At 44.7% G+C, this 26,859-nt stretch overlaps 1 protein-coding gene and 1 long non-coding RNA gene across 4 annotated transcripts in view; both read left to right on the top strand.

The window, feature by feature from the left end:
* The window catches only part of LOC137518168 (LIM zinc-binding domain-containing Nebulette), a 252,739-nt gene that overhangs the window by 131,264 nt on the left and 94,616 nt on the right, over nt 1-26,859 (top strand). For all 3 annotated transcript variants that reach the window (XM_068235597.1, XM_068235594.1, XM_068235596.1), the window contains exon 4: nt 742-849. In XM_068235597.1, the coding sequence (XP_068091698.1) occupies nt 742-849 (108 nt within the window). The remainder of the gene's footprint in view (nt 1-741; nt 850-26,859) is intronic.
* Nucleotides 861-25,075, top strand: LOC137518169 (uncharacterized). The gene is made up of 4 exons (XR_011020750.1): nt 861-3,888; nt 7,492-7,654; nt 18,666-18,715; nt 25,004-25,075. It is a non-coding gene; the product is annotated as an uncharacterized lncRNA (long non-coding RNA).

Below are 26,859 nucleotides of genomic sequence, written 5' to 3'. Positions count from 1 at the left end.
GGACAGCCTTTGTAGGTAGTGCCCAGTAAGAATCGGACTTACCCTGAGGGGTTTATCTGGACTTGAATATGAAGCCACATTGGTCAGCTGACTAAGGGGATGGGGTTGCCAATTATGGGTGTGATGCGCCATGGTTCATAAGTTTGCTGTGTCTCGTGGTTGCTTGTACACCTGAAGAAAGGGGAGACTCAGAAACATGTTGTCTACCTTTTGATAAACGCAAGTATAAAACGCCATTGGAGTGCCACCTCCTTTCATAAACTTACAGAGGTTTTCACCATTATTGAAGGTAGCTATAGACTTGAAACTTTGGTCTGCATTTGGTAGGCTTAACGTGGACCTGAACTCTTGATCAGGACAGAAGGAAAACAGAGAAATTCACCCTGTATGTATTTAGAGTTTAGCCTATCTAATTCCCCCTCATTTGTGTCTAATCTCAATTTGTAATTTAATCTCTCTGCCATGTGTCACCTGACTGCCACAACAGATAAGGGAGATGAGCTCATTTGAAAGCACAGGAAGGTGATTATTGATTGTTCCCTTTAACGGGTCAATTAGGACACTTTCTTTCTTCAGATAGAAATTAAAATCCAACACATTGACAAAATTCTGTGTTCAAATCGACTATTTAATCGTTTCACTTCAATATTCTCCACATACTACTGTTTTTGGTGCATTGAGAATATTTCCTATTGTGTTGAATATTCCAGTTTAAGCTTAGTTAAATATTTGTTTTTGCAGGTCAAGTACAAGAGAGACTTTGAAGAAAGTAAAGGAAGAGGTTTCAGCATTGTCACTGACACACCCGAATTACAGAGACTCAAAAAGACTCAAGAACAGATCAGTAATGTATGGGACCTGCTCACTCCTGCAAAAACTTGGGAGACAAAATGTTGGTTTTCAAACCGTAACTGGTGCCTGTATTGTGAGATCTACCAGATGTCTGTATGAGGTTCAATTGTGATTGGTTTGACTCTGTTTCAAGCTCACCTGTGATTGGAGTGACTGTTTCTCAGGTTCTAAGGTGACTGGTGTGGCTGAGTGTCAAGCTCACCTGTGATTGGCGTGACTGTGTGTCAGGTTCACCTGTGATTGAATTTAGCACTTGGAACATCTGAACTTCTACCTGCTGTGGTAGATGAGATATGGAGCTACAATAGATGAAACAAGTCTGCCAACGTGCCAAACACCTGTTCCAGAATCTAGATCAGGGCTACAAGTGTAATCAACTCCCATTCCAGCAAACGTAGCAAGAAACCCGGTAGTGGTGTACCCTAAACTATAGTGCCACAGGGCAAACAGTGCAGATGACCATACCAAATTCTGCTCTTGGGCATGCATCACCAACATACATAGGCAACCTTATAGTTGTAGTAGTAGAAGAAGTCATCTCTGATGCCACTGTAATTCTCTCGACTGTTCTCTGTAGTGCCCTCAGCTGTCCCCATAGTACCTCCATTGCCTCCTGTGATAGTAATACTGTCCATAGTTCCCTTTAGAGATCACTGTTACCTCCAGTTATCGTAATGTGCTTCAAAGTTCCCTATAGTTTCCCCCATTGCTCCCTCTTCATTGTTCCCTGTAGGGCCCTACATTCCCCACTGTAACAAAGTAGTGACCTTCAAAATCCTCTGCATTGTCTTCCATTGCCCCCAATATAGTAGTCTACTGTAGTGCCCTCTGTTGCGCCCCCCCCCCCTCCCAATTATAGCAATACCCTGCAGTGCTCCATGTATAAATCAGCTCCTCAGGTGGAGAACCAAGTTAACCCCCCCCCCCTCCTCTCTTCCAGTGCAAAGTAAAGTGGGCTTTAGTATTTACAGTATCTTCTTACCTGTCCTGCTGGTGTACTCTGTCCCACCTCATGGCTCCTCATCATTTCATGTTACAGGTGTAATCATATAATCATGCCAGCAGGTCAGGGACATTGATGCTGCATGACAAGCATCTATGATGAGCCAGCGATTTCACAGCAAGAAGTGTGGCGGTAGGACAGATAACCCTAGCATGCTCTCCTGCCATTACTCGTGGTCAGGAACCCCACTCTCCCTTGTCCCAAGCATTTATATCTGTGACAATATACATCGTTTTTAAGAGGTTCAGCTCCTCTTCTGCCTATCTATTGTCAGCTGCCATGTATTCCTCCTAGCAGCAGATGGCACTATGGGACAAACCGTATCAGTTTTTATCCACATCCAACCAGCGCTACCGAGGTAACAGACACAAAGACGAACCGAACCAGTTTGTTCCAAGCTAGGCAACACCTCTAGTCAGGTAAAAGTTGCATATTTCCACTGACTCAGACAAGGAAAGAAATGAAGTACATTAATGCCAGGAGCTTAATATCAAGTGGCTGGGAGCTGGTTAATTAATCAGCAGCTTGAAGTCATGATTGCTTAAATTGAATTCCCTTCCTACCCTGTCTCCCTGAAATGAAGACACCCCCAAGTAAGACCTAGCAGGACTTTCGAGCATGCTTAAAAAATAAGCCCTACCCCAAAACTAAGCCCTAGCTGCAGTCAAGGGAAAAAGTATGGTAACTTGTGTTATTACTGGAGTCTATGGTCTCGCAGGCGGGACACGGTGGACACCAGGAGGATATGGGACACAGTGGACAACACAGAGGATTTATAAGGACACAGAAGGACAGAGGATAGAGGAGGACATGGGTAAAGAGGGGGACACCAGGAGGATATGGGGACATGGGACAAAGGAGGACAGGGAATAGAGTTGGATGCAGGAACTGAGAGGGACACCAGGAGGACACTAAAGGTACAAGGGGGTCAGAGGGGTACACAAGAGGCAGCTCACGCAGAGGAAGAGGCAGTTCAGCAGGGAAGGCAGGAGGACAGACAGCACAGGAACTCATGTGTTTATAGAAATAAAGCATATCCCCTGAAAATAAGCCCTAGCACATCTTTTGGTGCAAAAATGAATAGAAGACACTGTCTTATTTTCAGGGAAACACAGTAGGTCAGTGGACTTTTGCCTTCTAGGTGAATTTTTCTCATCACTTGACCTAATGTACACTTTGCTGATAGCAAAATGCTCACCGAATGTGATCATTTAGCAGTTTGCAGTTCTTCAGTTCTGATATGGACTATAATAACCAGAGAAGGAAGAGGGGACGGATATAATTCTGTAGGCCCATTTAGGCACATTTCTCACGTAGTCTCAACAAGGTCTGTATGAAAGATTCAGATGCCATTTTTTTAAGCATAGAATAAAACCCATAGCAGATTTCTGCTGTGATACGTTTTTTCCCTTCCTTTCTGTTGTCTAAGCTATCTCACCCACTTGTGACGGTGGTAAGTTATTTTGAGTGCAGATGCTGAATACTAAAATTGCATCCTTTTAGCTAAACAGGCACATAAAAGACTTTTATCTGCCATGGCGGTGTAGTCCACTCCTTGCGGGATCCTATTTCAGTGTTCTCAGCTAGAATGGAGAACTTGGCATAAGGTTAAAAGAGATTATCCTTTTATTATGCATTAACACCCACTGGAAAAGCTTTCATCTGTCTGTTGTATGAGGCATATCTTTTGTAACAGTTTTATGGCTTATTAGCAGAAGATTGCACAAAGTCTCCACTTTTCTAAAGCTTTTCCGAGAGGCACACTACTTTACCTGTAATGCCCATTTGAAAAGCATCAGATCTTTTCAAGAACTTCAAGCAACTTTGTCAAAGTTTCATGGATGAAAGAGACCGTTGTCAGACCAATTAAAAATCTACATGATTGAAAACTGGATGTTGTCCTGACGCCTAGAGAAGGAAGGTTCCAGCAAAGCTCCTGAAGGAATGTCGGACTTCTGCCTGCAAGAATTATGGAAGGGGAGGAGGAGGAGCCATATTTGGAATGCTATTGGCGGAGTTTGAAAAGGAAACCGGTAAGAACCTTTTCAGGTACTATAGATCACTTTCTTGTCCATCAAAAAACAGCATAACTCACAACTTTCTTAGATAAGTAAGAGCAGGTGAAATGGTGGTTTGGATACAAGGAAAGCAACAGGTGGTTTGGGTTATTGTTTCGGAGTAGTGTAGGTGAAGGCTAGTGTAATAGAGTTAGGAATTGGTGCATAACCTCACATCTTAAGCATCCCCCAGCAAATATTGATGGAGCGGCCCCATGTTCTTACCCACCCCTTCCTACCTCCGGTCTTTGTTATGGCTTCCACAGTTGGGGGGTCTACTAAGCAGTTTTTATTGCTGCCTGTGTCCACCTAGAAAATGTCCTTCACATTAAGGGGGAAATATCTTCCCAGTGAGAACACAGGCAGCAGTAAAAGCCCTAGTGGTCAAAACTTTTTTTTATAACTACTCTAAAGACCTATTTCACCCTCCCAGATTCATGGTTAGCAGGGCTGTGGAGTCGGTACAAAAAAATCATCAGACTCTGACTCCAACTCCTCAGTTTATGAAACCACCGACTCCAAGTACCCAAAATTGCTTCTACTCCACAGCCCTTGCATGGCTATGAAGTGGGTACAAAAATCATCTGACTCTAACTTTGACTCTGTCTCCTCAGTTTATAAAACCTCTGACTCCAGGTACCCAAAATTGCTCCGACTCCACAGCATTTGCAGGGCTAGGGAGTGGGTACAAAAATCATCTGACTACTCTGTTTATGAAACAACCAACTCCAACTCTATGTACCCAAAAATTACTCTGACTCCTCAACCCTGATGGTTAGTAAAGGTGAACAGGGGACTATATCATTTCTCACACAATTTTTATAATTGATTCATAATTGATGCAGCTGTTCTATTGATGTTCCCTTTGAAAAAGTCAAACACATGACCCAGTGATCTATGAACAAAGTATAGAGCTGCTCACAGAGTGAAAGCTTCTTCCCCTGCACAGATCCTTCACCTGACCCCTCTCAAACCATTCCCTCTGATACCTCCTGTGAAACCCTCCTGTGAAACAGAGTGAGTTGGTGGGTGGGATCAGCTCTGTGTTCTCAAGAAAAGACTTGCCCCCCCCAAGCTCCTCTCTGACTATCTCATGTGGGTGATGATGGAATAGCCCATAGACTGCTCTTAAGTCCAGCTAAGCTTCATCTGACAATCTGTGCTCCGTGAGTCATGCTTTCCCCTACAGTCTGCTACCCTGAATCGCGTGATTCAGCCTGCTTCATGGTAGGGCCGGCCCTCGCTTTAGATTGGCTATCAAAGTTACAAATGCAATCTTATTGCAGTAAAGGCCCGTACACACACGCTAGGTTAAAGTAATATGAGGAGGCTGATTACAACTGCCTCTGCCGATAATCCGGCGTGTGTACAGTAACTGCAGCTCTGGCAGCGATCTAACAACTGGATCAACTCGCCTGATCGACAGTCGATACCCTTGTTCTTGCCACTCGTCCTGTCAGAACTGTGCTGCTGCCTCCCCCCCCCCCACCCCCCTTCATTGCCACAGAACACATCAGCCTCGGCCCAACAATGTTGCTCGAGGGATCACATCCAAATGGACAACAATAGTGAGGTGTAGACTTCAGAGTTGGCCAGTATCTTTTTTTTTTTTTTTATTGCTGTAACCGAGAATCCAATATATGGCAAATACCGTTCTTTAAAAATAGATCATAAACACATCACTGGTAAAAAAACGTTGTAAATGTGTCATAAAAATAATTATTTGTTTCCTTAAATGCCAGCCTGTTTCTAAGAACTGTTATCCAGGCGTCGTCATCATCAGATTGCTGTGTGATTAGTTGCTGTTTTCTGGGATAGTTATTTACATTGATGCTCTGATAATTAAGGCCTGTTGCCATGCGTCCGTTTACGGTAGGTGAGTCAGAGAGGTTCATGCATAATGTTTCATGGCTGCCATCTCCTAGACCTTACAGGGAAGGCTATAAAATTTACAAGCCCAATCTTCCCTCCACATTGCCAGAGCCTCTCCAAGCTGCCTGCAGGAGACAGACAAACATGTGACACTTTTATGCCAGACAAACAATAGTCCGCAGTGCTGATTTAAAAGGAACCTGAAGTGACGTGACTTGGGGGTATATTCACTAAAGATCGGAAAAGCTTTTGTTTCTGGCACATTTTGGAGCACCAAAATGGCAGATTTTTTTTTTTCATTAAAGCGAACCTGTAGAGAAAAAGTGCCCCTAGGGGAGTACTTACCTCGGGAAGGGGAAGCCTCTGGATCCTAAAGATGCTTCCCTTGTCCGCCTCTGCAGGCCTGTTCCATCTATGAAACTCCCGAAAAATAGCTTGTCATCAGCTCACACAGGCACACTAGCACTGTCCCGCTTGGCCTGCGCAGGAGCACGGACCCGATCGTTCACGGCTATTTCCACTCTTTGAGGGTCCTGGCCTTGCATAGAGATGATGTGCAAGGACGTGGGAGGCCTATTTAGTATCCAGGCACTTCCTATTCCTGAGGTAGGTATCTAAATTTTCACATAGCAAACCTCACCAGTTTTCTTTAATCTAAGATATTGTGTGCTAGTGTTTGCAGTGGGGAAGGTATGCCGAGGTATGATATTGCCTTGACGTGAAACTCATAAAGTGCGCACAGCTTGCCCTCAAAGTCTGTGAGGGGCAGAGCTGCACTTGAGTTAGTCACCCTCTACAGCACTGGCTCTCAAGGTACCCTCTTATGGATCCTTGCTGAGATGAGATACCCTCAGTAAAAGAGGCCAAGTGCAACAAACACAGCATTCCAAAGTGCCGCTGACTTGGGACCATTTGTGGTCAGTAGCAGAGATTTTTTTGCCCATTTGAGAATGCATATAGATTTGGCGGCCAGTTGGATGTGTTGACTGAATTTTTGGAGTCAGTAGTGTTTTTTCGGACAGAGACTTTGGGGCAAGTAAATCGGGGCTCCAGTGGTTGCCAGACCGTGAATTAAATCTCCCTCCGAGTTGCGACAACTCGAAGTGGAAATAGTATTTCACGCCGCTGGGGAGTTTAGCAGCAGCAGGGAGAGCCTTCATTCGGCTCTCCCGGCTCCGTAATGACATGCCCCCTTTGATGACAGATGTTAAGGTTCACAGGTGTTGTATACAGAGAGTGGGGGCCTAAACAGCTTGCTGACATCGGTGAGGGACCCATGGTAGAACCTGGGGGTCATAGATGTACCCAGGCTGCCTGTTGACAGAGATGGGGGCGTGTCCCGTTGCAGGTGAAGACAGAAATGGCAGCATTTCCCATGGTGGGTGCAGAAAAAGGTGGGGGCTTGGCTTCCTGCTGATAGAAATGGGTGTGTCTCATGGTGGCTAGTGATAGAAATGGGGTCTTGGCTTCCTGCAGACAGAGATAGTAGTGTGTCCCAAGGCGCGGGTGCAAACAGAAATGGGGTCTTGTCTTCCTGCTGACAGGGATGGGTTTGTCCCACTTAAATCTCTAGTCTCCCAGAATGCTCGCTGGGGAAAGGGGGGGGTGGTTCTGATGTTAAAACCAGGATATTTCATGTAAAAATGTACTGCATTCTACTGTATGTCGTTACAGTACCCCTTTAACATTCTGCTCTCTGTATTCCAGAAACCCCTTCACCCCCCCCCCCCCTCCACCCCGGCAAACACAATAAAAGAAGACATTGGAAAGGACTCTAGCAGCGGAGAGATGAGGAGTGAATGAGGATAATTGTCCCGTCCCTTCTGTGGTATTGTCCGGCTCGGAAGGAACACCTGGCAAGGTTTCAGAGGTAAGGAAACGGGATCTACTTGAGAAAATCAGTGGATCGTTTCCAGGGGAATGCTGCCGCTGAAAGCAAGCTCTCAGGAGCTAAATGGAGCTTTTGTGGCACCGGTGGCCCCTCTGCACCGCCGGGGCACCTCCAGTGAATTTTAAGATGCACCGTCTCATTTTCTCAATCTGGCAAGCGGCGGGTGTAAAAGGCCTCAGCTGTGTCATTTTGCACTTTGTGTGTTTCTCTTGTTTCAGCGCAGAGTAAACTACAAGAAGGCGGGCTGTGGCTGCACGGGGAGGGCCCCGATCACACTCTCTGTGACGCTCATTATTTCACTGTCTCTGGGCAGATGCGTGCCTAGGAAAGCCCGCTTTTAGTTGCAGAAGTTTTTATTTAGTTCCTCCACCTAAAGAGGAACTTTACAGAATATAACTTAAAGTGGATCCGAGATAAACTTTTACTCATTGCATAATTGTGTTCCTTTCATATAATTAATAGGGCATTCCTCAAGCCAAATACTTTTTTTTGTTTGTTTATTTGAATACTCTAATTCCCAATAAACTAAACAAGCCTCGCCCACAGCTTCTCCAGTGCCTTGGCACTCTCAGACGCATGTAGCAAGGGCTTATGGGAGCTCAGTCTGGGCAGGAGGAAGAGGAGGTGTTACTAGCCAGAGATTTCAGAGGCAGAGTGGAGGAGGGAGGAGGAGAGGGGAGTGAAGTTTTCACAGGCTGAAGGTGGAGATGCAGAGCAGCTTGCTTGTGTGTAATGATGACAAGCAGAACATGGCTGCTGTCATTGTATCACAGGAAGAAATAATCATATACTGTTGAAGTTGTTTGCAGCTAGATTTGCTGTGTAAACTATCTAAACTTTCGATAAGATATATAGACAAGTTACTTGTTATAGTTAGTTTTTCATCTCGCATCCGCAGAAAAAAATGCTTATTTTAAAGGGAAAAAATGCTTATTTTTACAATGTTACATTCTAGATTATTTAGTCTGCGTTTGTCCATTGTAAAATCTTTCCTCTCCCCGACCTACATTCTAAAATTTATCACAAGTGGTGACGTCTTTATGGCTGGCAGGTGCATCACTGTTGAATGTTTGTTGTTTTCTGAAGTCAGCCAAAACAACACCTGATTCAACAAGGGCCCTGGTCCTCAAGAATACTCCGGTTGGAGAAGGCTGCAAGACATCATAGCCTAGGCTAAGCATTACTGGGGGGACAGGGTTACATACCAATAGACAGCAATATATAGATATAGGAAGTGTTTCTGATGATGAAACCAGGATTATTAAAGCAAAAGTGGGTATCTTGAAAAATCTATTACATTCCATACCTCCCAACTTTTTGAGAAAGTGGGTCACTTCAAGACACGCCCCTCCTACATCTCTAACCACACCCACCACACTCCTTGCCATGTATATCACAAAGAACTCTGAAACAAAAGATGTAGTTTTGTCATTCGAACCACATTGGCCCTTTCTATAACCATTAGTTTTTCTTCATTTTAACATTTGAAAATAAGAATTATATTAATGTAAGTGATGTGAATAAAGCTTAGAGTCAGTTAGACACATTTTTCAGTAGACAAATACATAGATTTACATTGATCTGTCCTTCAGTCCTGAAAGAGGGACAAATGAGGAAAAAGAGGGATAGAGGGATTTGGTTCCCAAAGAGGGACTGTCCCCCCCCGAAAAGGGACAGTTGGGAGGCGTACATCCAAAAGAGCCGCCGGGAAAAAGTGGCGCAAGCTGATGGCGGTATGGCGGCATTATAGAACGCTATTTACGGTTATCATTAAAACGGTAAATAAAGTTATCAAAAGAAATGTAAGCTGAAACGGTGCCTCTTTTGGATGTGAGTTGGTGGAATGCTGATGGAGTTGTCACCTGGAGAATCCCGCTCTGCCGCCCGCCTGCTCTTTAAAGGATACCCGAACTGACATGTGACATGATGAGATAGACATGTCTATGTACAGTGCCTAGCACACAAATAACTATGTTGTGTTCCTTTTTTTCTCTCTCTGCCTGAAAGAGTTAAATATCAGGTATGCAAGTGGCTGACTCCGTCCTGCAGTGTGACCTTCACTGATAAGAAATTCCAACTATAACACACTTTCCTAGCAGAAAATTCCGAGAGCAAGAAAGAGGTAAAAAAGGGAAATTTCTTATCAGTGAGGGTCACACTGTAGTCACTTCCTGTCTGAGTCAGGACTGAGTCAGCCACTTGCATACCTGATATTTAACTTTTTCAGGCAGAGAAAGAAAAAAAGGAACACAGCATAGTCATTTGTGTGCTAGGCACTGTACATACACATGTCTATCTCGACATGTGACATGATGACCAGAGATACCCTCAATATTAAGCAGCTACAGGTGCCCCTTTGTATTAGGTAACCAGAGATACCCTCAATATTAAGCAGCTACAGGTGCCCCTTTGTATTAGGTAACCAGAGATACCCTCAATATTAAGCAGCTACAGGTGCCCCTTTGTATTAGGTAACCAGAGATACCCTCAATATTAAGCAGCTACAGGTGCCCCTTTGTATTAGGTAGCCAGAAGTACCCTTAATATTAAGCAGCTAGAGGTGGCCCTGAGTGAAGGGAGATCTTGTTAGTGGAATGTCGAGAGCCAAATGAGTAACATCTCAGGAGGGAGGGAGGCACTCAGGGAGGGAAGTGAGTGTCTTTCCATCATCAGGTGCCTGTAGGCACGTGCCTACAATGCCTTATGATAAATTCGGCCCTGGAGCTATGTATTCTACTATATGTTATGGGCCCCACTTACCCCATTTTACCTAAAACTGTTCATGTCCTCCACAAACAATCATCAGTCCACACTGCGTGAGAGCCTGACCTCTGGTGACCTCTGGTCATGTGACCGTACTCTCTGAAATATAAATCAGATATCTACATTGATTTTTGTATCGTTGCCCAGGATGGGATAATAAGATTTCACTGAGTTCTGTTTTGAAGTGTATAATAACCGTGTGGCAGCATTTCATTCTGGCAGGTCTGGATTGAACCCGTGAGGTAGATATTCGGAGTGACATTTCATTCTGAAGAACATATTTTTAGTCTCAGAGGCTTGGAATATTTCCCCTGATCTGCTGTAACACCTCTGAAGGTGATGAGAGGAGATGGAGTTAAAGGAGCTATTTCCAGCTGTGCCAAGCCTGAGCCAAGAACAGCTCCTGCCTGAGGCCAGCGGAGAGGTTCACTGGAGCTGCAATAGTAAATGTTCATCTGAAACGTCTGCATTACACCCATAGACTTGTATTGATGAATGGATTACCTGACAAGTACCAACACAGCTACAGTTACAGTATTATTCATCGACTACACGCAATTGTTTTGTGGTCTTCAGGTGCTATTTGAAGCAGGCCTACAAATAATACATTTCATGTTTGAATGGATAGATTGCTTTCATGTCATGATGTAGAAGTAGAAGAAATAAAATGTTTAAAGAGGAACTGTAACCAAGGATTGAACTTCATCCCAATCAGTAGCTGATACCCCCTTTCCCATGAGAAATATTTACCTTTTCTCAAATAGATAATCACGGGGGTCTGTATGGCTGATGTTGTGGTAAAACCCCTCCCACAGTGTGATGTCAGGACCTAGGTCCTGACATCACACTGTAGCAACCTGGTTGCATTGTGGGAAATAATGGCTGTTTCCAACTGCCAAGCAAACAGTATCTCCCTCTGTGCATATGTATATCTATAAAAAAAAAAAACCTTTTAGCCTATCGCATTGTTAGGGGGTGTGGTTATAGATAATGGCAGTTGGCGCTGTCTTTTTTTTTTCATGTCTGCCAATAGTAAAGATGATTACAGTACGTGCAGGCTGATTGTGGATCAAACAATATAAATGAAATACATAGCGAATATCAATCCATTTCTTGATTTCTCTTCTATTTTTTAACTTCTCACTTTGCAATGTATTGATTTATTTGTTCACCTTTTTACTAAAGTTCCTCTTTAATAGTAAAAATCAAAAACCCTGAAGTCTCCAGCAGGGGTCTCTGCCTAGGCAGAAATCTGAAGGTCTGCTGCCATAGTGACACCCATGCAAGCCTAGAAATAAAAACACACATATAAGTAGATAAATACTAGTTCTACTTACATAACAGATGTATTGCACTGTCCATGTTATGATTCCTGTGGATTTTATAAAGAAGAAGCAGAGAATCCTATTCTAGACAGTTTCCATCTTGGTTACCTTAGAATGAAGCTAATCCTGACATCATTTTCTTCCTCATTCTTTTTTTCTCCTCTTGCTAATTGTGTATTCATTACCTGCCCTCCTCCCAGAGTCTTCGGACACTCCCACAGAGGTGTATACTAGGAAGTGCGCTGTCTTATGTCATTAGAAGGAGGGGGAAATAAAGTGAAAGAGGAGGAATATATTATAGATAAAAAGACCCCCCCCAGCATGCAACTGTTTTGCCAGCCGATGGCAATGGCAATTAAAGGGCCAGTGCTCCTAAGGTATGAGATAACTCAAAACCATAACAGCAGAAAAAGTTTTGAAAGCTTTGAATGCAGGATTAGCATCGTTATCATTTAATACACTCAGACCAGTTGCTGTTGAAATGTGATATTTTTGGTGACAATCCCGCTTTAAGAGAGAGGTAGATGTAGACTGTGCGTGCAGTATCAGGGAGCACAGGCTGGATCAGGTGGATTGGGCGCCTGGGTTAATGTTTGGTAATTGGGTGCCCAGGCGGTCATTTGGGTGCCTGATGGGACGAGTAGGTGATCAGTGATTTGGATGCCTGATGGGACTAGTAGGTGATCAGTGATTTGGATGCCTGATGGGACTAGTAGGTGATCAGTGATTTGGATGCCTGATGGGACTAGTAGGTGATCGGCTGCTACATAAAATTTAATGGCTGTAGCTGATCATAGATACAAAGTTTGGGCACCCGATTTTAGGTTAGGGTTATGCACTTAACTGAATGGGGGAGGGGGGTAGTATAGGTTCAGCTTTTTTTACTATTAGCAACACCATCCCGCGCGCAACTGATGTGTAGCGATACGTACTCAGCACAGGGCATGTGTGAGAAAAGGTGAAAATGCGTTCAAACTCTAAAACCAATATGGCTGTTCCTTCATGAAAATACCACCAATGTAAGCAGATTATTTGGGGTTTTGATTGTTTGTTAGAGGTTACTTTGTAATCAGTTAGGTTTCTTTTGGGTAGATATTTTTAACAGGCCAGACTTTTAATTTTACTATACCAAGTGGAAAACTTTAGGTGTGCTTAAAGTGGATCTAAACTCTGAACTTCATCTCTGTTCTAAAAGATAGGCAACAGCATGATAACCTTTAAAAAAACATAGCTTTGTTACAACCTATAGTGTTTACTTCCTGGACATTTCTGGGAGCACAGAAAGGGTTAACCTCCAGTGTTTACATATTAGCACAGAACAATGGCACACCACATCTGATTTACACTTGCTGATATCAGCTTTTTACACTCCTGATCTCTCTAAACACACAGCCGATAATCAGGCATGTTTACACTATCCCCTGATCCCCGACCAGTGACCCGCAAGTGATCTACCCGGTGGATTAACTCACCCCAGCGACAGCCAACTGCTTTGAAAACGCAGCTCCCCCCAGCCCGCCTGCCGTGTGACATCACAAACGCATTGTTACATCCTCCCTCGTCTCCCTACATAGCATCAGAACGCGTCGGCTGTTACACAGCTGACTTCGCATCTGGGCAGCCTGGCCCAGCAATGTAGGTCAAAGGGATTGGGTCCTAATCCTTGACGGGCCACATCCATCTAAGGCAGTGATGGCTAACCTTGGCACTCCAGCTGTGGTGGAACTACAAGTCCCATTGGCATTGCAATACTCTGACAGCTCTATGCATAACTTGGGTAGGCAGAGGCATGATGGGATTTGTAGTTTTGTCACAGCTGGAGTGCCAAGGTTAGCTCTAAGGTGTGTATGCACCTTAAGAGTTTAGGTCACCCTTCCAATTTTCAATAATATTGAATAGGGGACTGTGACATCACTCACACAATTTTCAACTTTGATTCTGCCATCCCAGAAGATTTCCCTTTGGAAAGTCAGTCGCATGACCCAAAGATCTGTACGTAGGCAAGCAGACTGGAGGTTTCTTCCTCTATAGAGAGCCGTCACCTGCTCATACTGACCTCTTCCCTCTGCTCCCTCTTGTAGACAGGTTTAGATCTGTGTTGACAGGAAAAGACTGGCTGGTGTTCTCTCCCAGCTCCTCCCTGACTATTTCCTGTGAAAAATGATAGCGATAGAAGGAGGCAGGGCCTGCCAAGGCAGAAGCTCAAGAGCCATCAGCCTCTGGGCACAGAATGAACCCTCCCCGGATGTTTCTGTGCCCGTGCTTGTGATTTCAGTTGTCTGGCAGTCCCGCCGATCCTCTGTCTCTAATGCTGTGAGCCACAGACTCTATTACAGGTGTGTGATTCAGAGATTACTGCAGCAAAACAGATCAGCCGGACAGCCAGGCAATTGGTATTGCTTAAAAGGAAAGAACTATGGCAGCCTCCATATCCCTCATTTTAGATTCCCTTTAAAACACCGCTGACAGCTCATCTATAGCACAGGGCTAGTACATTTTACATTTGCAGACCCGTCTTTATTTTTAGTGAAGGAAGCAGCTGGGTTTACAGTAAATTCCTTCCCCTGTCCCCAGCACTATAATGGATTGGAATGCAGCTCCTATAATCCAATACAAGAGTGGACATGTGATTGACACAGCTGTTTATTAGCACAAAACCTTCTTGCTAATTCAATAACTTCGTTCACACAGCCTAAGGAAATTCTATTGATCGCCTTTGTTGCATCAGCTATTCTCTCATTAAGGAGGAAGCATACTTAAGGCTATTGCAGATTATAGACCTCAGTGAAATACTAATCCCCCATAGTCCTAAAATGACACCTCCCCAACATAAATCGCCACCCACCTGAATGACCACGTCAGATCGAGATTTCCCAATATGTCCGATTGATACATTCAGCTGATTTGGGGCTGAAATCGTTCTAATCTTCAATCGAGCATGCTTATTACGGCACCGATTTTCAGCTGCAGTCGAATGGCAGAGTTTCTAACCCCCTGAGTGTTATCAGTTGATACACTTTGGTGTTACCTAGTGACAAAAAAAACACAGCACTTTTGCAAAAACTGTGCATCTTTTTATTGAACTGTATCCTGGGTGATATGCATGATACATGATGAGATAAACATGTGTATGTACCGTACTAAACATATTAATAATCAGGCTGTTTAACTTGTTTTATTTTTCTGCCTGAAAGAGTTGATTTCTAGGCATAGAAGTGGCAGCCATAAAAGTTTTCCTGGCAGAATACAACTTCTGAGGGCAGGGAGAGATAAAATACATGAACTATTGACCTTTTTTTTCTAACTCTGGGATGCTTAATAGGCTGCCACTGATTATAGACAGTAAACCATTCAACCTACTTTGTAAATGTTTAACTATAAAATGAAAGCATGGGACACTTAAAGTAATTTTAGGAGTAGGAGGATAAATATAATTTAGTTACCGTAGTTTTAGTTAGTTACTTAGTTTATCTCATCAGTTTATTTTTACCTTGGGTTCACTTTAGACAGCATTTGATAATTCAATAATCTTTTAGCGACTCCTGCTCTTGTCTGATATAACCCTCAAAGTCTTGTCACCTTGTTGCACAGAGTTTTTTTTTTTACAAATCCAGCCCACCTGCCACCTTTTCTAGACCAGCTTGGAGATGCCTTATCATGGCAGTACAGTATTTGATGTTGAAGCAATCTCCGTAAGTTATGGATTTCAAAATGACGGAAAAAAAAATCTTAAGTGATTGAATATTTTAAAAAATGTTTCTTTTGAATGGCTGCAATCAATTTTTTTCAGCTTCTCCATTTGAAAAAATGATTGTAATCACTCGATTGTCCTTGTCAGTTTGATTTTACATCGTTTTATCGAATAAATAGTGCCATTGAATAATCGCAATTAAAATGTGTGTGACCAGTGTCAGTAAATCAGGCTCTTTGAAGCCGAGATTTGCAGCTGGCTGCAGTGGACAAGACATCATTTTATCACGCTTTCTCCTGGCGGATTCAAAGCTGCAGCCACTTAGGGCGCTCTTCACGGGTGACCAGGACCATTAGGCAGCCTTGCCCAAAGACTCTGTACTGTTTTATGTACTGGCTTGGGCCAGGATTCGAACCCTGGTCAAAGGCTTGAACCCTACATCAAAGGCAACAAAGAGGGATATGGAGGCTGCCATATTTAAGTCCTGTTAACCAATACCAGTTGCCTGGCAGCCCTGCTTATCTCTTTGGGCCTGATTCACAAAGCGGTGATAACTCAGTTATCACGCCTAAAAGACTTTAGGCATGATAACCTTTGCACCACACTGGTGAAAAGCCAGTTTAGGCGTGATAAGTTTAGGTGTGATAAGTTTAGGTGTGATAAGTTTAGGCATGCTAAGTTTAGATAAGTGTAGATAGCGTGCAAAGTCCCGCACGCAAAGCAGCGCCATTAAACTCTATGCGAAGTGCACCAGACTTTGCTAGCGTAAAACTTTTCATCAGCTGTGCACTGCGGTGCTAACGCAGTTGGTGCTTAAACTTATCATGCCTAAACTTATCACACCTAAACTTATCATGCCTAAACTTATCACAGCTAAACTTATCACACCTAAACTTATCATGCCTAAACTGAGTTTAGGCGTGATAAAGGGCTTTTCACCAGCGTGCTAACACTTTGCACCGCTTTGTGAATCAAGCCCTTTGGCTGCATTACTGTCTGAATCACACACCTGAAACAAGCATGTCGCAAATCAGGTCAGACTTTAGGCCCAGTGCACACCAAAACCGCTAGCAGATTCGCAATACGCTAGTGGTTTTTGGTGTGGATTTCAGAGTTTTGGCCCAGTGCACACCGAGCGGATTTGAAAGCAATCCGCCGGCCGCATCCGCCTGTAAATTCGCTTGGCTATTGCATTTCAATGGGCTGGTGCACACCGGCGGTTTGAGGTTTTTAGCAAACCGCAAATGTGCAGCAGGAGGCACGTTTGTGGTTTGCTACAAACCTCAAATCAACGGTGTGCACCAGCCCATTGAAATACAATAGCCAAGCGGATTTACAGGCGGATGCGGCTGGCGGATCGCATCCAAATCCGCTCGGTGTGCACTGGGCCTTCGTCAGAAACATCTGATCTGGATGCTTGTTCAGGGTTTATGGCTAAAAGTATTAGAGGCAGAGGATCAGTAGGACAGCCAGGCAAAAGATTGGATCCAAGAAGGGACCGCATGATAATTTCGCAGGGGGGTTTGACCTGGTCCCAACACGGACAGAAACATTCATTTGCATACCTGATATTTAACTCTTTCAGGGAGGGAAATAAAAAAAAGGAACACAGCGTAGTTATTTGTGTGCTTGGCACTGTACATACACATGTCTATCTCATCATGTCATATGTCACCTCGGGTGCCCTTCAAAGCGGATCCAAGATGAAAAACTAACTATAACAAGTAACTTGTCCATATATGTTATCTAAAGTTTAGATAGTTCGTTTACACAGCAAATCTAGCTGCGAACAGCTTCAACAGTTTATGATTATTTATTCCTGTGATACAATGAGAGCTGCCATGTTCTGTTTGTCACATTACACAAAGGCAAGCTGATCTGTATCTCCAGCCCTCAGCCGGTTAAAACGTCACTCCCCTCTCCTCCTCCCTCTGCCTCTGAAATCTCTGGCTAGTAAGCCCCTCCTCCTCCTGCCCAGACTGAGCTCCCATAAGCCCTTGCTGCTAAGGCTCAGAGTGCCAAGGCACTCTGGAGAAGCTGTGGGGGAGGCTTGTTTAGTTTATAGGGAATTAGAGTATTAAAAAAAAACATTTAGCTTGAGGAATGCCCTATAAATTATATGAAAGGAACACAATTATGCAAAGAGTAAAAGTTTATCTCGGATCCACTTTAAGAGTAGAGTTACCCTTAAGCCCAGTTTGAACTCACCTTATGAAATATAAAGTGTACCAAATTTGATCTAAACTGTTCATTTTTTAAGGCTTTATTTCTGGAGTATAACCCATTTCACACCAATTATATCTCAGTGGCGTTTAAATGCGGAGAATGTGTCACTCAGCCTGAAGCATGACCTCACCCTTGGCAGCGCGCGTCTCTCTGCTCTTGTTATGCTCTCTACCTGCTGGCTTGCAATGACCTCCGTGTCCTCTGCTCTAAATTGGTTACAGTCCCTGTTTAGATTAAGGCTGCTGCAGGCAATCAAAAACCCAGCAGGCCTCACAATAGGGGAAAAGAGCTTATCCCGCTCAGGGGCCTGCGTGGTAGCGGAGGATGGCACGCCGTGTCGCCTCCAAGATACAATATTTCTCACGTTTATTCTATGCCGAGATGGCTGTTTCATTTAAAGGCCAATTAAAGGTGAAAAAATGATTTTAATTTTGCATAGTACAGACCAGGGGCGTAACAATAGACCCTGCAAGGGATGCAGCCGCAAGGGGGCCCAGGCACTGCAGGGGGCTCCATGGGGGGGAGAAGTTTCTTTCCCCTGTCCTGAGAGACTGACAACTAAGGGTGCAGAGAGAGAAAAACTTTCTGCTCTCTGCACAGTTGTTCTAATGACTGCATCTGCTCAGCCACTGATAAGGAATCATATGGAAGTTTTGTAGACAAAGAGTTGTAGACAGTCTCTATTCAGTGCTCAGCAGGGTCTTGTGCTTTGAGGAAGGGACCTTAGGGCTAGGCGTCGGAGGGGGGGAAGGGGGATGTGGGCTGGGTTGGTCATTGGGGAAGGGTCCTTAGGGCTAGGCGGGGGGGGGGGGGGGGAGAGAAGGGTGAAGGCTGGGTTCAGTTAGCTACTATGCTACTCTGCAGAAGGGGGAGGAGCAGGCCTGCCACGGTCACTATAGTTATGCCACTTCATTTGATGTTCAATAAATGTTAAATCTTAATAAACATGGTGATTTTAAAACTGATAAATGTCTCTCCTTCTCAGACACTGAATGGTCGGCATGGAGCTGAGATAATAATGCATCAGCTGATCAGGTGAGTAAAGCTGTCACTCAGGGATGCAGAGATGTTAGAGCTGCTGTACAGGGAATAGAGTGTACAGACTGTTAACTGGAAACCCGGGTGGTCGGCAGGATTCTTCAGGGGATCAAAATCACACAAAAAAAAAATCATGATACCATGATTGATCAGAGAACAGATTACACCTGATTTAATACATTTGTTATAAGTACACTTATCCTTTAAAAATTTGAAAGAGCAAAGAGTTTCAACTCATAGCAGGGACCTGTTATTCATTATGATTGCGGAGTATTAAAGGACATCCGAGGCGAAGGAAAGAAGTTCAGTGTAACTTTCCTGGGGTGTCTGAAGTTCCAGCCACCCCCCCCCCCCCCCCCCGTACAGTCTATCACAGGGGTCAGGAGCCTTTTTGGCTGAGAGAGCCATAAACGCCACATATTTGAAAATGTAATTCCGTGAGAGCCATACAGTATGTTTCAAACTGTGCAGTAGGGCTTGCATCCCTGTTGCCATGGTGATGTGTACGCAGTTGATCCGCCGGGCAACAGAAGTGTTAGACACATCTTCAGCTTCTCTTGGGGCTCAGCAACATCAGCAATTTCCCCAAGAGCCAGACAGGAGAAATACCGACTAACAGCTTGTACAATTAGCTATCTTACTTGGGGGTTGATTCACTTTGTAGGACGAGATCTCTGCACTTTGGCCCAATAGGCTGCTTGTCAAGTGACAGGCAGCCTATTCGCCAATCATTGTGCAGGGATCTCGTCCTATAAAGTCGCTGGACCTGACACGGTCCAGAGTGGGCCAGTCGAGCAGATGTTTGGGTAGCGCGAGTATGTTAGTAGTGCATGCTACAGCAGCAGTGTGCCTACTTTGAAAACTTTTCTTGCGCTGCCACACTAAGGGCCCTTTTACACTTAATGCATTGGTATGCGTAAGTGTGCGTTAGTACACGTTGGTATGCGTTTTTTCCATAGCAGTGTATTGTAAAATAGCTTTCAGTTAAAATGCATATAGTGGGAACTGAGCCATAGGAAAACATGGGCATTACTTTGAAAATCAGTTTTCTCTCAGTTTTAACTGAGAGCAACTGATTAAGTGTAAGAGTTGCCTAAGCTGCACTGCTTGAACAGTGTAGCTTAGTGAATCAACCGCTACTGATTTGTCTGTGAGCCAGATGTAGCCATCAAAAGAGCCACATCTGGCTCCCGAGCCATAGGTTCCCTACCCCTGGTCTATCAGGTCCCCCGCTGTGGTTCCGATCCAGTCCTGTGAGCCGCCACCCTCTCCCATAATGCTAAGGGCTCTTTCACATCAGAGCTTGCGTTGGAGAACGCTCAAAGCATACCTTTTGTTGTATGCATTTTAATGCGTTTTGATATGCGTTGCACTGCAGTGAGTGTTTTAATGCGTTCTCAATGCGTTACAGCATATAGGAAAACGCAGGTAATTTTTTTTCTTTTAGTTTTCAACTTTCTACATTGTTCCTCTGTTGCATTCTGGGACTGATTGCCTGCGTTAACGGATTAAAAACGCGTATAGTGTGCGTTTTACATTGACTAACATTGTAACGCATAAAGCTAGTGTCGGGCGAAAAACTGCGCCTGGGTGCACAAAAACGCAGCGTTATATGTGAAAGCTAAAATGAAAGTCTATGGACTTTCATTTCACCTTGGGTAACGTAAACTTTACCCGTTGCGTTGAAACACAGAAAATCTGCCCTAATGTGAAAGAGCCCTAAACTGTGGATGTCCCCCCCGATCATGCCAATGTAGGAGGTGGTGGATCCCAGCGGTAAACGACGTGCAGCTGTCCATGTGAACTGGCTCTTAGCCGTGTACAGGGCTTTAGGTGTACACGCGTGTGCTATGGGGGGGGGGGGGGTAGCGGAGAGAATAGAAAGGGTTTGTGGAAAAAATTAGCTTAAAATAAATGCATGTCTTCTTTTTTACAAGCTAATTGTATATTTTTATGCCTACCCCCTGTGTCATTAGTTTTTGTTTTAACTTAAAGTTAAGCTAAAGCAATTATAAAGTGAGTGGAAAAAGCAGCGGCTTTCAGCTGATCTGGAAATGCTCTGGTTAGGCGGAAAATTTATTTACCATATTAAATATTAACCTGCTTTGAAGTGCTGCTGGCTGCACAGAGACTGAGTTATGCACTCCTCCAGCTCTCCATCGTTCCGCAGCACATGCTTCATTTCATTGGGCTCTGTCACCTCCCCGTGTATGTGTCGTGTGTGTGTGTACTTGCATGCATGTGTGTGCTTGAATATGTGTGTGTGTGTGCTTACTTGCGTGTGTATGTGCTTGCGTGCATGTGTGTGCTTCCGTGCATGTTTGTGAGTGTGCTTGTGTGCGTGTCTGTGTTTGTGCTTGTGTGAGTTTGTGCTTGTGTGCATGTTAGTGTGCGTGCATGTTTGTGTGCTTGCGTGCATGTGTGTGTGTGCCCTCCCTCAATCACAGTACAGGAGAATGCCTTCATAGCAAACGCCAAGGTACCAGGAAAAGTAGAAAGACAAAAAGAAAGAACAATCGAGAGCCCCCAAAAGTGTATTATTGTTATATTATTGTTATATAAGGTAATCTTCAATTTGTACAGCAGATATGGATATACTCACAAGTCTGGGTTGCCGACCTCAGGCAACCACTCCAATCGCATATGGGGATATTAACCTCCTTGGCGGTAACCCCGGGGTAAGCCACGCAGGAGGTTTTCTCCGGCCCTGCTGGGCCGATTTGTTTAATTTTTTTTTTGCTGCACGCAGCTAGCACTTTGCTAGCTGCGTCAGCACACCGATCGCCGCCACCCCGTGCTCGATCGCCGCCATCTGTCGCGCCGGGCCCCCCCCCCCAGACCCCGTGCGCTGCCTGGCCAATCAGTGCCAGGCAGTGCTGAGGGGTGGTTCGGGACTCCCACTGACGTCCCGACGTCGGTGACGTCATCCCGCCCCGTCGCCCTGGCGACGGGGGAAGCCCTCCAGGAAGTCCTGTTCTTTGAACGGGATTTCCTGATCGAAGCGGGCGGGGGGATGCCACTGAGCAGCGGCTATCATGTAGCGAGCCCTGGGCTGCTGCGCTGCCTCCTGGCGGAATTTTTTATACCGCCAGGAGGGTTAAGCCTGTCGCTCTCTGTAGAAGAAAAATAAGGGTGTACACACCCATCCACCAGGTGGATGATGATATTTGTAGTAGTTACAGAGGCGCCAGTAGAATAAAAATTAGTAGTCTATTAAAACCAAATAAAAAATTAGGGGACCGGGGTGGATCAGTCTCCCCAATATATATGACACAACCACCATATATGGTATCCAGAAAAATATATATTTATAATCAGTACTCCACATAAAATTATGCACTGCGTTTCGCGAGTCCCAAGCCCGCTTCCTCAGGCAAATTCAAGAGCAGGAGTAACTCCGAGGTTGTGCAGATAGGTGCAGCGCCACCTACCTATACCCACCTATCTGCACAACCTCGGAGATACTCCTGCTCTTGTATTTGCCTGAGGAAGCGGGATTGGGACCCGCGAAACGTGTTGCATAATTTTATCTTGAGTAATGATTAAATATGTATTTTTCTGGATACCATATATGGTGGTTGTGTCATATATATTGGGGAGACGGATCCACCCAGGTCCCCAAATTTTTTATTTGGTTTTAATAGACTACTAATTTTTATTCTGCTGGCGCCTCCTGTAACTACTACAAATACCAGGAAAAGTAGTTTACTATGTCAGAATTTCCCATTCAACCAATGATCAATGATCACCGGCATTGATACAGGTGGTCATTGACAAAGTGAAAACATATACAAACATTTCTTTCACTGTGTACTGTTCACAGGACACAGGGATACTGTGTGTGTGTGTGTGTGTGTGTGTACATACATACATACAATAAAAATAAACACATCCCCAATTAACCCATTACCTCCCCCACTCTCCCATGGTTAACAAAATAAAAAAAACATTTGTATATATAACCACAAAAAAAAACAACATAAGAAAACAAATACATAAATAATTACATTAGGGACTCAACTTTTTTAATATGTATGTCATGAGGGTATATTAATGTTATTTTTGCAAATAAGGGTTTGTAATTAGTGACGGAAGCAAAACTGAAAATACACCTTTATTTTCAAATAATAGGTAAGTAGTGAGGCGCACCCCAACCCCCCTACCCTCTTCCCACCAGCCAGTTCATATAAAACATTTTTTTTACTGGTGCTTGGTTCCTTTTAGGTCCCTTTTACACTTTCAGGTAATTCCTGCGTTGCATTACCCTATTTTACCGCAAGGGGCAGCAAAAGCAGTGAAAGTCTATGGAGACTAGGGGGTTGATTCACAATAACAAATAGCATGCCTTATCAGTTATCAGAGTTAATGTGCCTTATCAGAGTAGCATAGCCAGCGCTACTAACTTATGCCTGCTAATTGGCAATGACGAGAGCTCCACTCGTCCTGCCCTGAGTCCCTGCGGGTCCAATCATTTTAAAGGACATTATCCCCGCACTTTGATTGGCCCAATAGGCTGCATGTCAAGTTTCCTGTCAAGTGACAGGCAGCCTATTGGGCCAATCAAAGTGAAGGGATCATGTCCTTTAGGGCTGGTTCAGACGGATGTTCGGAGGCGTTGCGTTTGTTGGCGTCGCGGTGGCGATGCGTTCAGGCTTTCAGCAGCGTTCTCGTTGCGTTTGGACGCGGTCGCGTTTTTTCTTCCCCTAGGGCAGGGGTAGGGAACCTTGGCTCTCCAGCTGTTAAGGAACTACAAGTCCCACAATGCATTGCAGGAGTCTGGCAGCCACAGTCATGATTAATAAAGGCAAATGCATGCTGGGATTTGTAGTTTTATCACAGCTGGAGAGCCAAGGTTCCCTACCACTGCCCTAGGGGGACATTACCCATCGCGGTTAACCGCCCCTGGAAGCTACATGTAGCTTCCAGGGGCTCCTTGAACGCCAGAGAACATCGGGACCCGAACGCCGGGTTCGTGTAAATGCGCTTGAAAGCTTGGTACAAACGCTCCCATTCACTTGAATGGGAGCGTTTAACGCCAAGTCCCGAACGCTGGCGGTAAACGCTATGCAAGCGTCCGTCTGAACCAGCCCTGAGGGGCTGGTTCAGACGGACGGCTTGCGGGCAGGACGAGTGACATTGTCAATTAGCAGGTATAAGTTCGTAGCGCTTGCTATGCTACTCTGCTAAGGCATATTAACTCTGATAAGGCACGCTATTTGTTATAGTGAATCAACCCCTTTTACACTTTTTGCGGTCCGTTGTAACGCAAAAAAACAACCGAAAATCCGGCCATCTCAAAAAACAAGACTGATTGCCCGCTGTACAGCCATTCTGTGTACGTTTTCTGTTTACTGTGTTTGCAAGGAGCTATTGAGCTCAGCCATCTAAATATAAATTATCAGTACAGACTGGCTGACACTTCACCCTGTTCTGCTCACTATCACCGAGCTGCTCTGATAAGCCCTGCAGCAGCACCATATAGGGGCCCAGGCCTTGATAAGCTCTCCCTGTACCAGCCACACATCAGCCGCTACTGAAGCTCATTGTCACAGCTGGAGGCTCAGGACTGGGCCATTATCCCGCATCCTTATTCTGCAGACGCTTGTATTCTCCGCGCTATCCGTAGAGATGAAAATCCCCATCTTTATTGACTCTTCTGCGGTGGACAGCGACGAGGAAGAGAGGGTAACTGTCAGCCTTGCATAGGCAAACGCAGCGGGGGATTACAGCTGCCCAGAATCCCCCCTCAGACCAGGGCCAGTGCAGTGTCTGGGGACAGGCACAAGTTGAGACACCAGAATATCTGCAGGTATCCTGCTGCTCACTGCACTGCACCCTCTCTTTCCCTGCTTCAGTTGACTTTGGATGGAGCAGCAGCGTGTGTACAGAGCATGGAGCAGCAGTGTGTGCACAGAGCATGGAGCAGCAGCATGTGTACATTTCATGGAGCAGCTCTGGAGAACTTAACAGAGTCAGGTACGAGCACAGCTCTGTGCTGTGTGACTGCTTCACTTTCTGCATCATCACCAATGTCGGCTGTCCTCATTATTATCTGTATCCAAACTGCTCCTGATCGATCCCGATGTCAGTCAGTCGGGAGGGAAATTGCATTATGTGTACCATGTCATCCTACCATATTATACTGTATTGTGCATGGCTGAGGGAGAACTTTCTGGAATCCCCCCAACCCTCCTTGAAAATCTTTGGTTTGCCGCTGCCTTGTTGTTCCCCGATGTTTTTTTCCCCTTCATTAATGGTAAAAATAAACTTTGGGTTTCTTTATAGGTCTTCCCCAACCCCGTCCTGGAAAACAAAAGCGTTGAATTTGCAAAGAAATGCACAGAGTTCATCAGTGACGTAAGTAAATGGAGTTATGCTCTTATTAGTTCTTGGATAAATTTAAAAATCAGGAATGTATGTAGAGTATGACCGGATCACATTTCGCCAGACATGCACTGCAGTGTCCCCTCCGATCGATGGGATTCAGACTATTTTTGTCATGTTTGATCTGCTCCTGTTCGATAACGGGATGTTTTTTTCAAAGTTATCACAGGAAAATCGATCCCTTTATTGATCGAGAAAAGTTTGGACATGTACACACGATGCAACCTTCTTTCAGATTATCTGTCGATTGGATGGGAAATTGCATCATGTGTATTATTATTATTATTATTATTATTATTATGATTTTATATTTATATAGCGCCAACATTTTCCGTAGCGCTGTACATAGTACAAACAAATAATGGGGAACAAATATACATGAGAAGTAAAATACACTGTACAGTCATGACATTGAATAGAATAAATACAAATACATACACAGTTGATGTGTAGTTGGTACATGTGCATATGTTAAAATTACATGAGAAACACTAGGAGGAGGTCCCTGCCTTTGCGAGCTTACAATCTAGGAGTAGGGAACCTACGGCTCGGGAGCCAGATGTGGCTCTTTTGATTGCTACATCTGGCTCACAGACAAATCAGTAGGTATTGATTCACTAAAGCTACACACTGCTCAAGCAGCGCAGCTTAGTGTGGCAGCGCAAGTAAAATTTTCAAAGTAGGCACGTTACTGCTGTAGCATGCACTACTAACTTACTCACACTCCCCCGAAAACTAACGGCCGCTCCAGTTGTCCCACCCTGGACCCTGTCAGGTTCAGTGACTTTGTAGGACGAGATCCCCACACTTTGATTCGCCCAATAGGCTGTCTGCCACTTGACAGACAGCCTATTGGGCCAAAGTGCGGGGATCTCGTCCTACAAAGTGAACCAACCCCCAAGTTGTTAGTTGGTATTTCTCCTGTCTGGCACTTGGGGAAATCGCTGATGTTGCTGAAACCCAAGAGAAGCTGAAGACCTGTCTGATACTACCACTGCCCAAAGAATCAACTGCACACACATCACCATGGCAACAAGGACGTGAGCCCTCTGCTGCACATGCGCACAGTCCCAGTTTGAAACATATTGTATGGCTCTCACTGAAATACATTTTAAAATATGTGGCGGTTATGGCTCTCTCAGCCAAAAAGGTACCTGACCCCTGATCTAGAGGGTAGTGGGGAGGAAACAGGGAAGGAAACACAGGGGTTAGTGGGTGAGCCAGTGTGCCTTCAGAGCTGCAGCTGCCTATAGCAAATGATAGCCTTGTCGGAACAGGTCTGTTTTCAGAGTACGTTTGAAGGTTTCCAGACTCGTGGCATGACGAACCGGCTGAGGGAGAGCATTCCAAAGGAAAGGGACAGCCCGTGAGAAGTCTTGAATGCGAGAGTGAGAGGAGGTGACTAGGCTGGAGGACAAAAGGGTATCCTGTGAGGAACGGAGGGTCCGGGCGGGGAGGTATGTGTACCGAGCATTAGGCACGGGTCACACTTGGGGGAAGCGCAGGCGATTACACGCAATGCGAAATGGCACTGCAAAATGCAAGTGATGAATTCTCTACTGGCCTACAGGGGTTTCCGAAAGCAGTCATATAAGGCAGTCATATAATTAGCAATAAACTAGTGAAAGGAGATTTTTCAGATGTTACACCTACTGTAGTTCTGGGGGCCGATAGCTTTTATATATTTTTATGCAGAGGGTGTTGTTCTAGATAGGGAGAACCTACTCCTAAAACTCACATTCACAGTGCCACGTTGC

This window comes from Hyperolius riggenbachi, chromosome 5, assembly GCF_040937935.1.
Source record: "Hyperolius riggenbachi isolate aHypRig1 chromosome 5, aHypRig1.pri, whole genome shotgun sequence".
NCBI lineage: Eukaryota > Metazoa > Chordata > Amphibia > Anura > Hyperoliidae > Hyperolius > Hyperolius riggenbachi.
The sequence above is the reverse complement of the archived record's forward strand: the minus strand, read 5'-3'. Positions and strand labels throughout refer to the sequence as shown.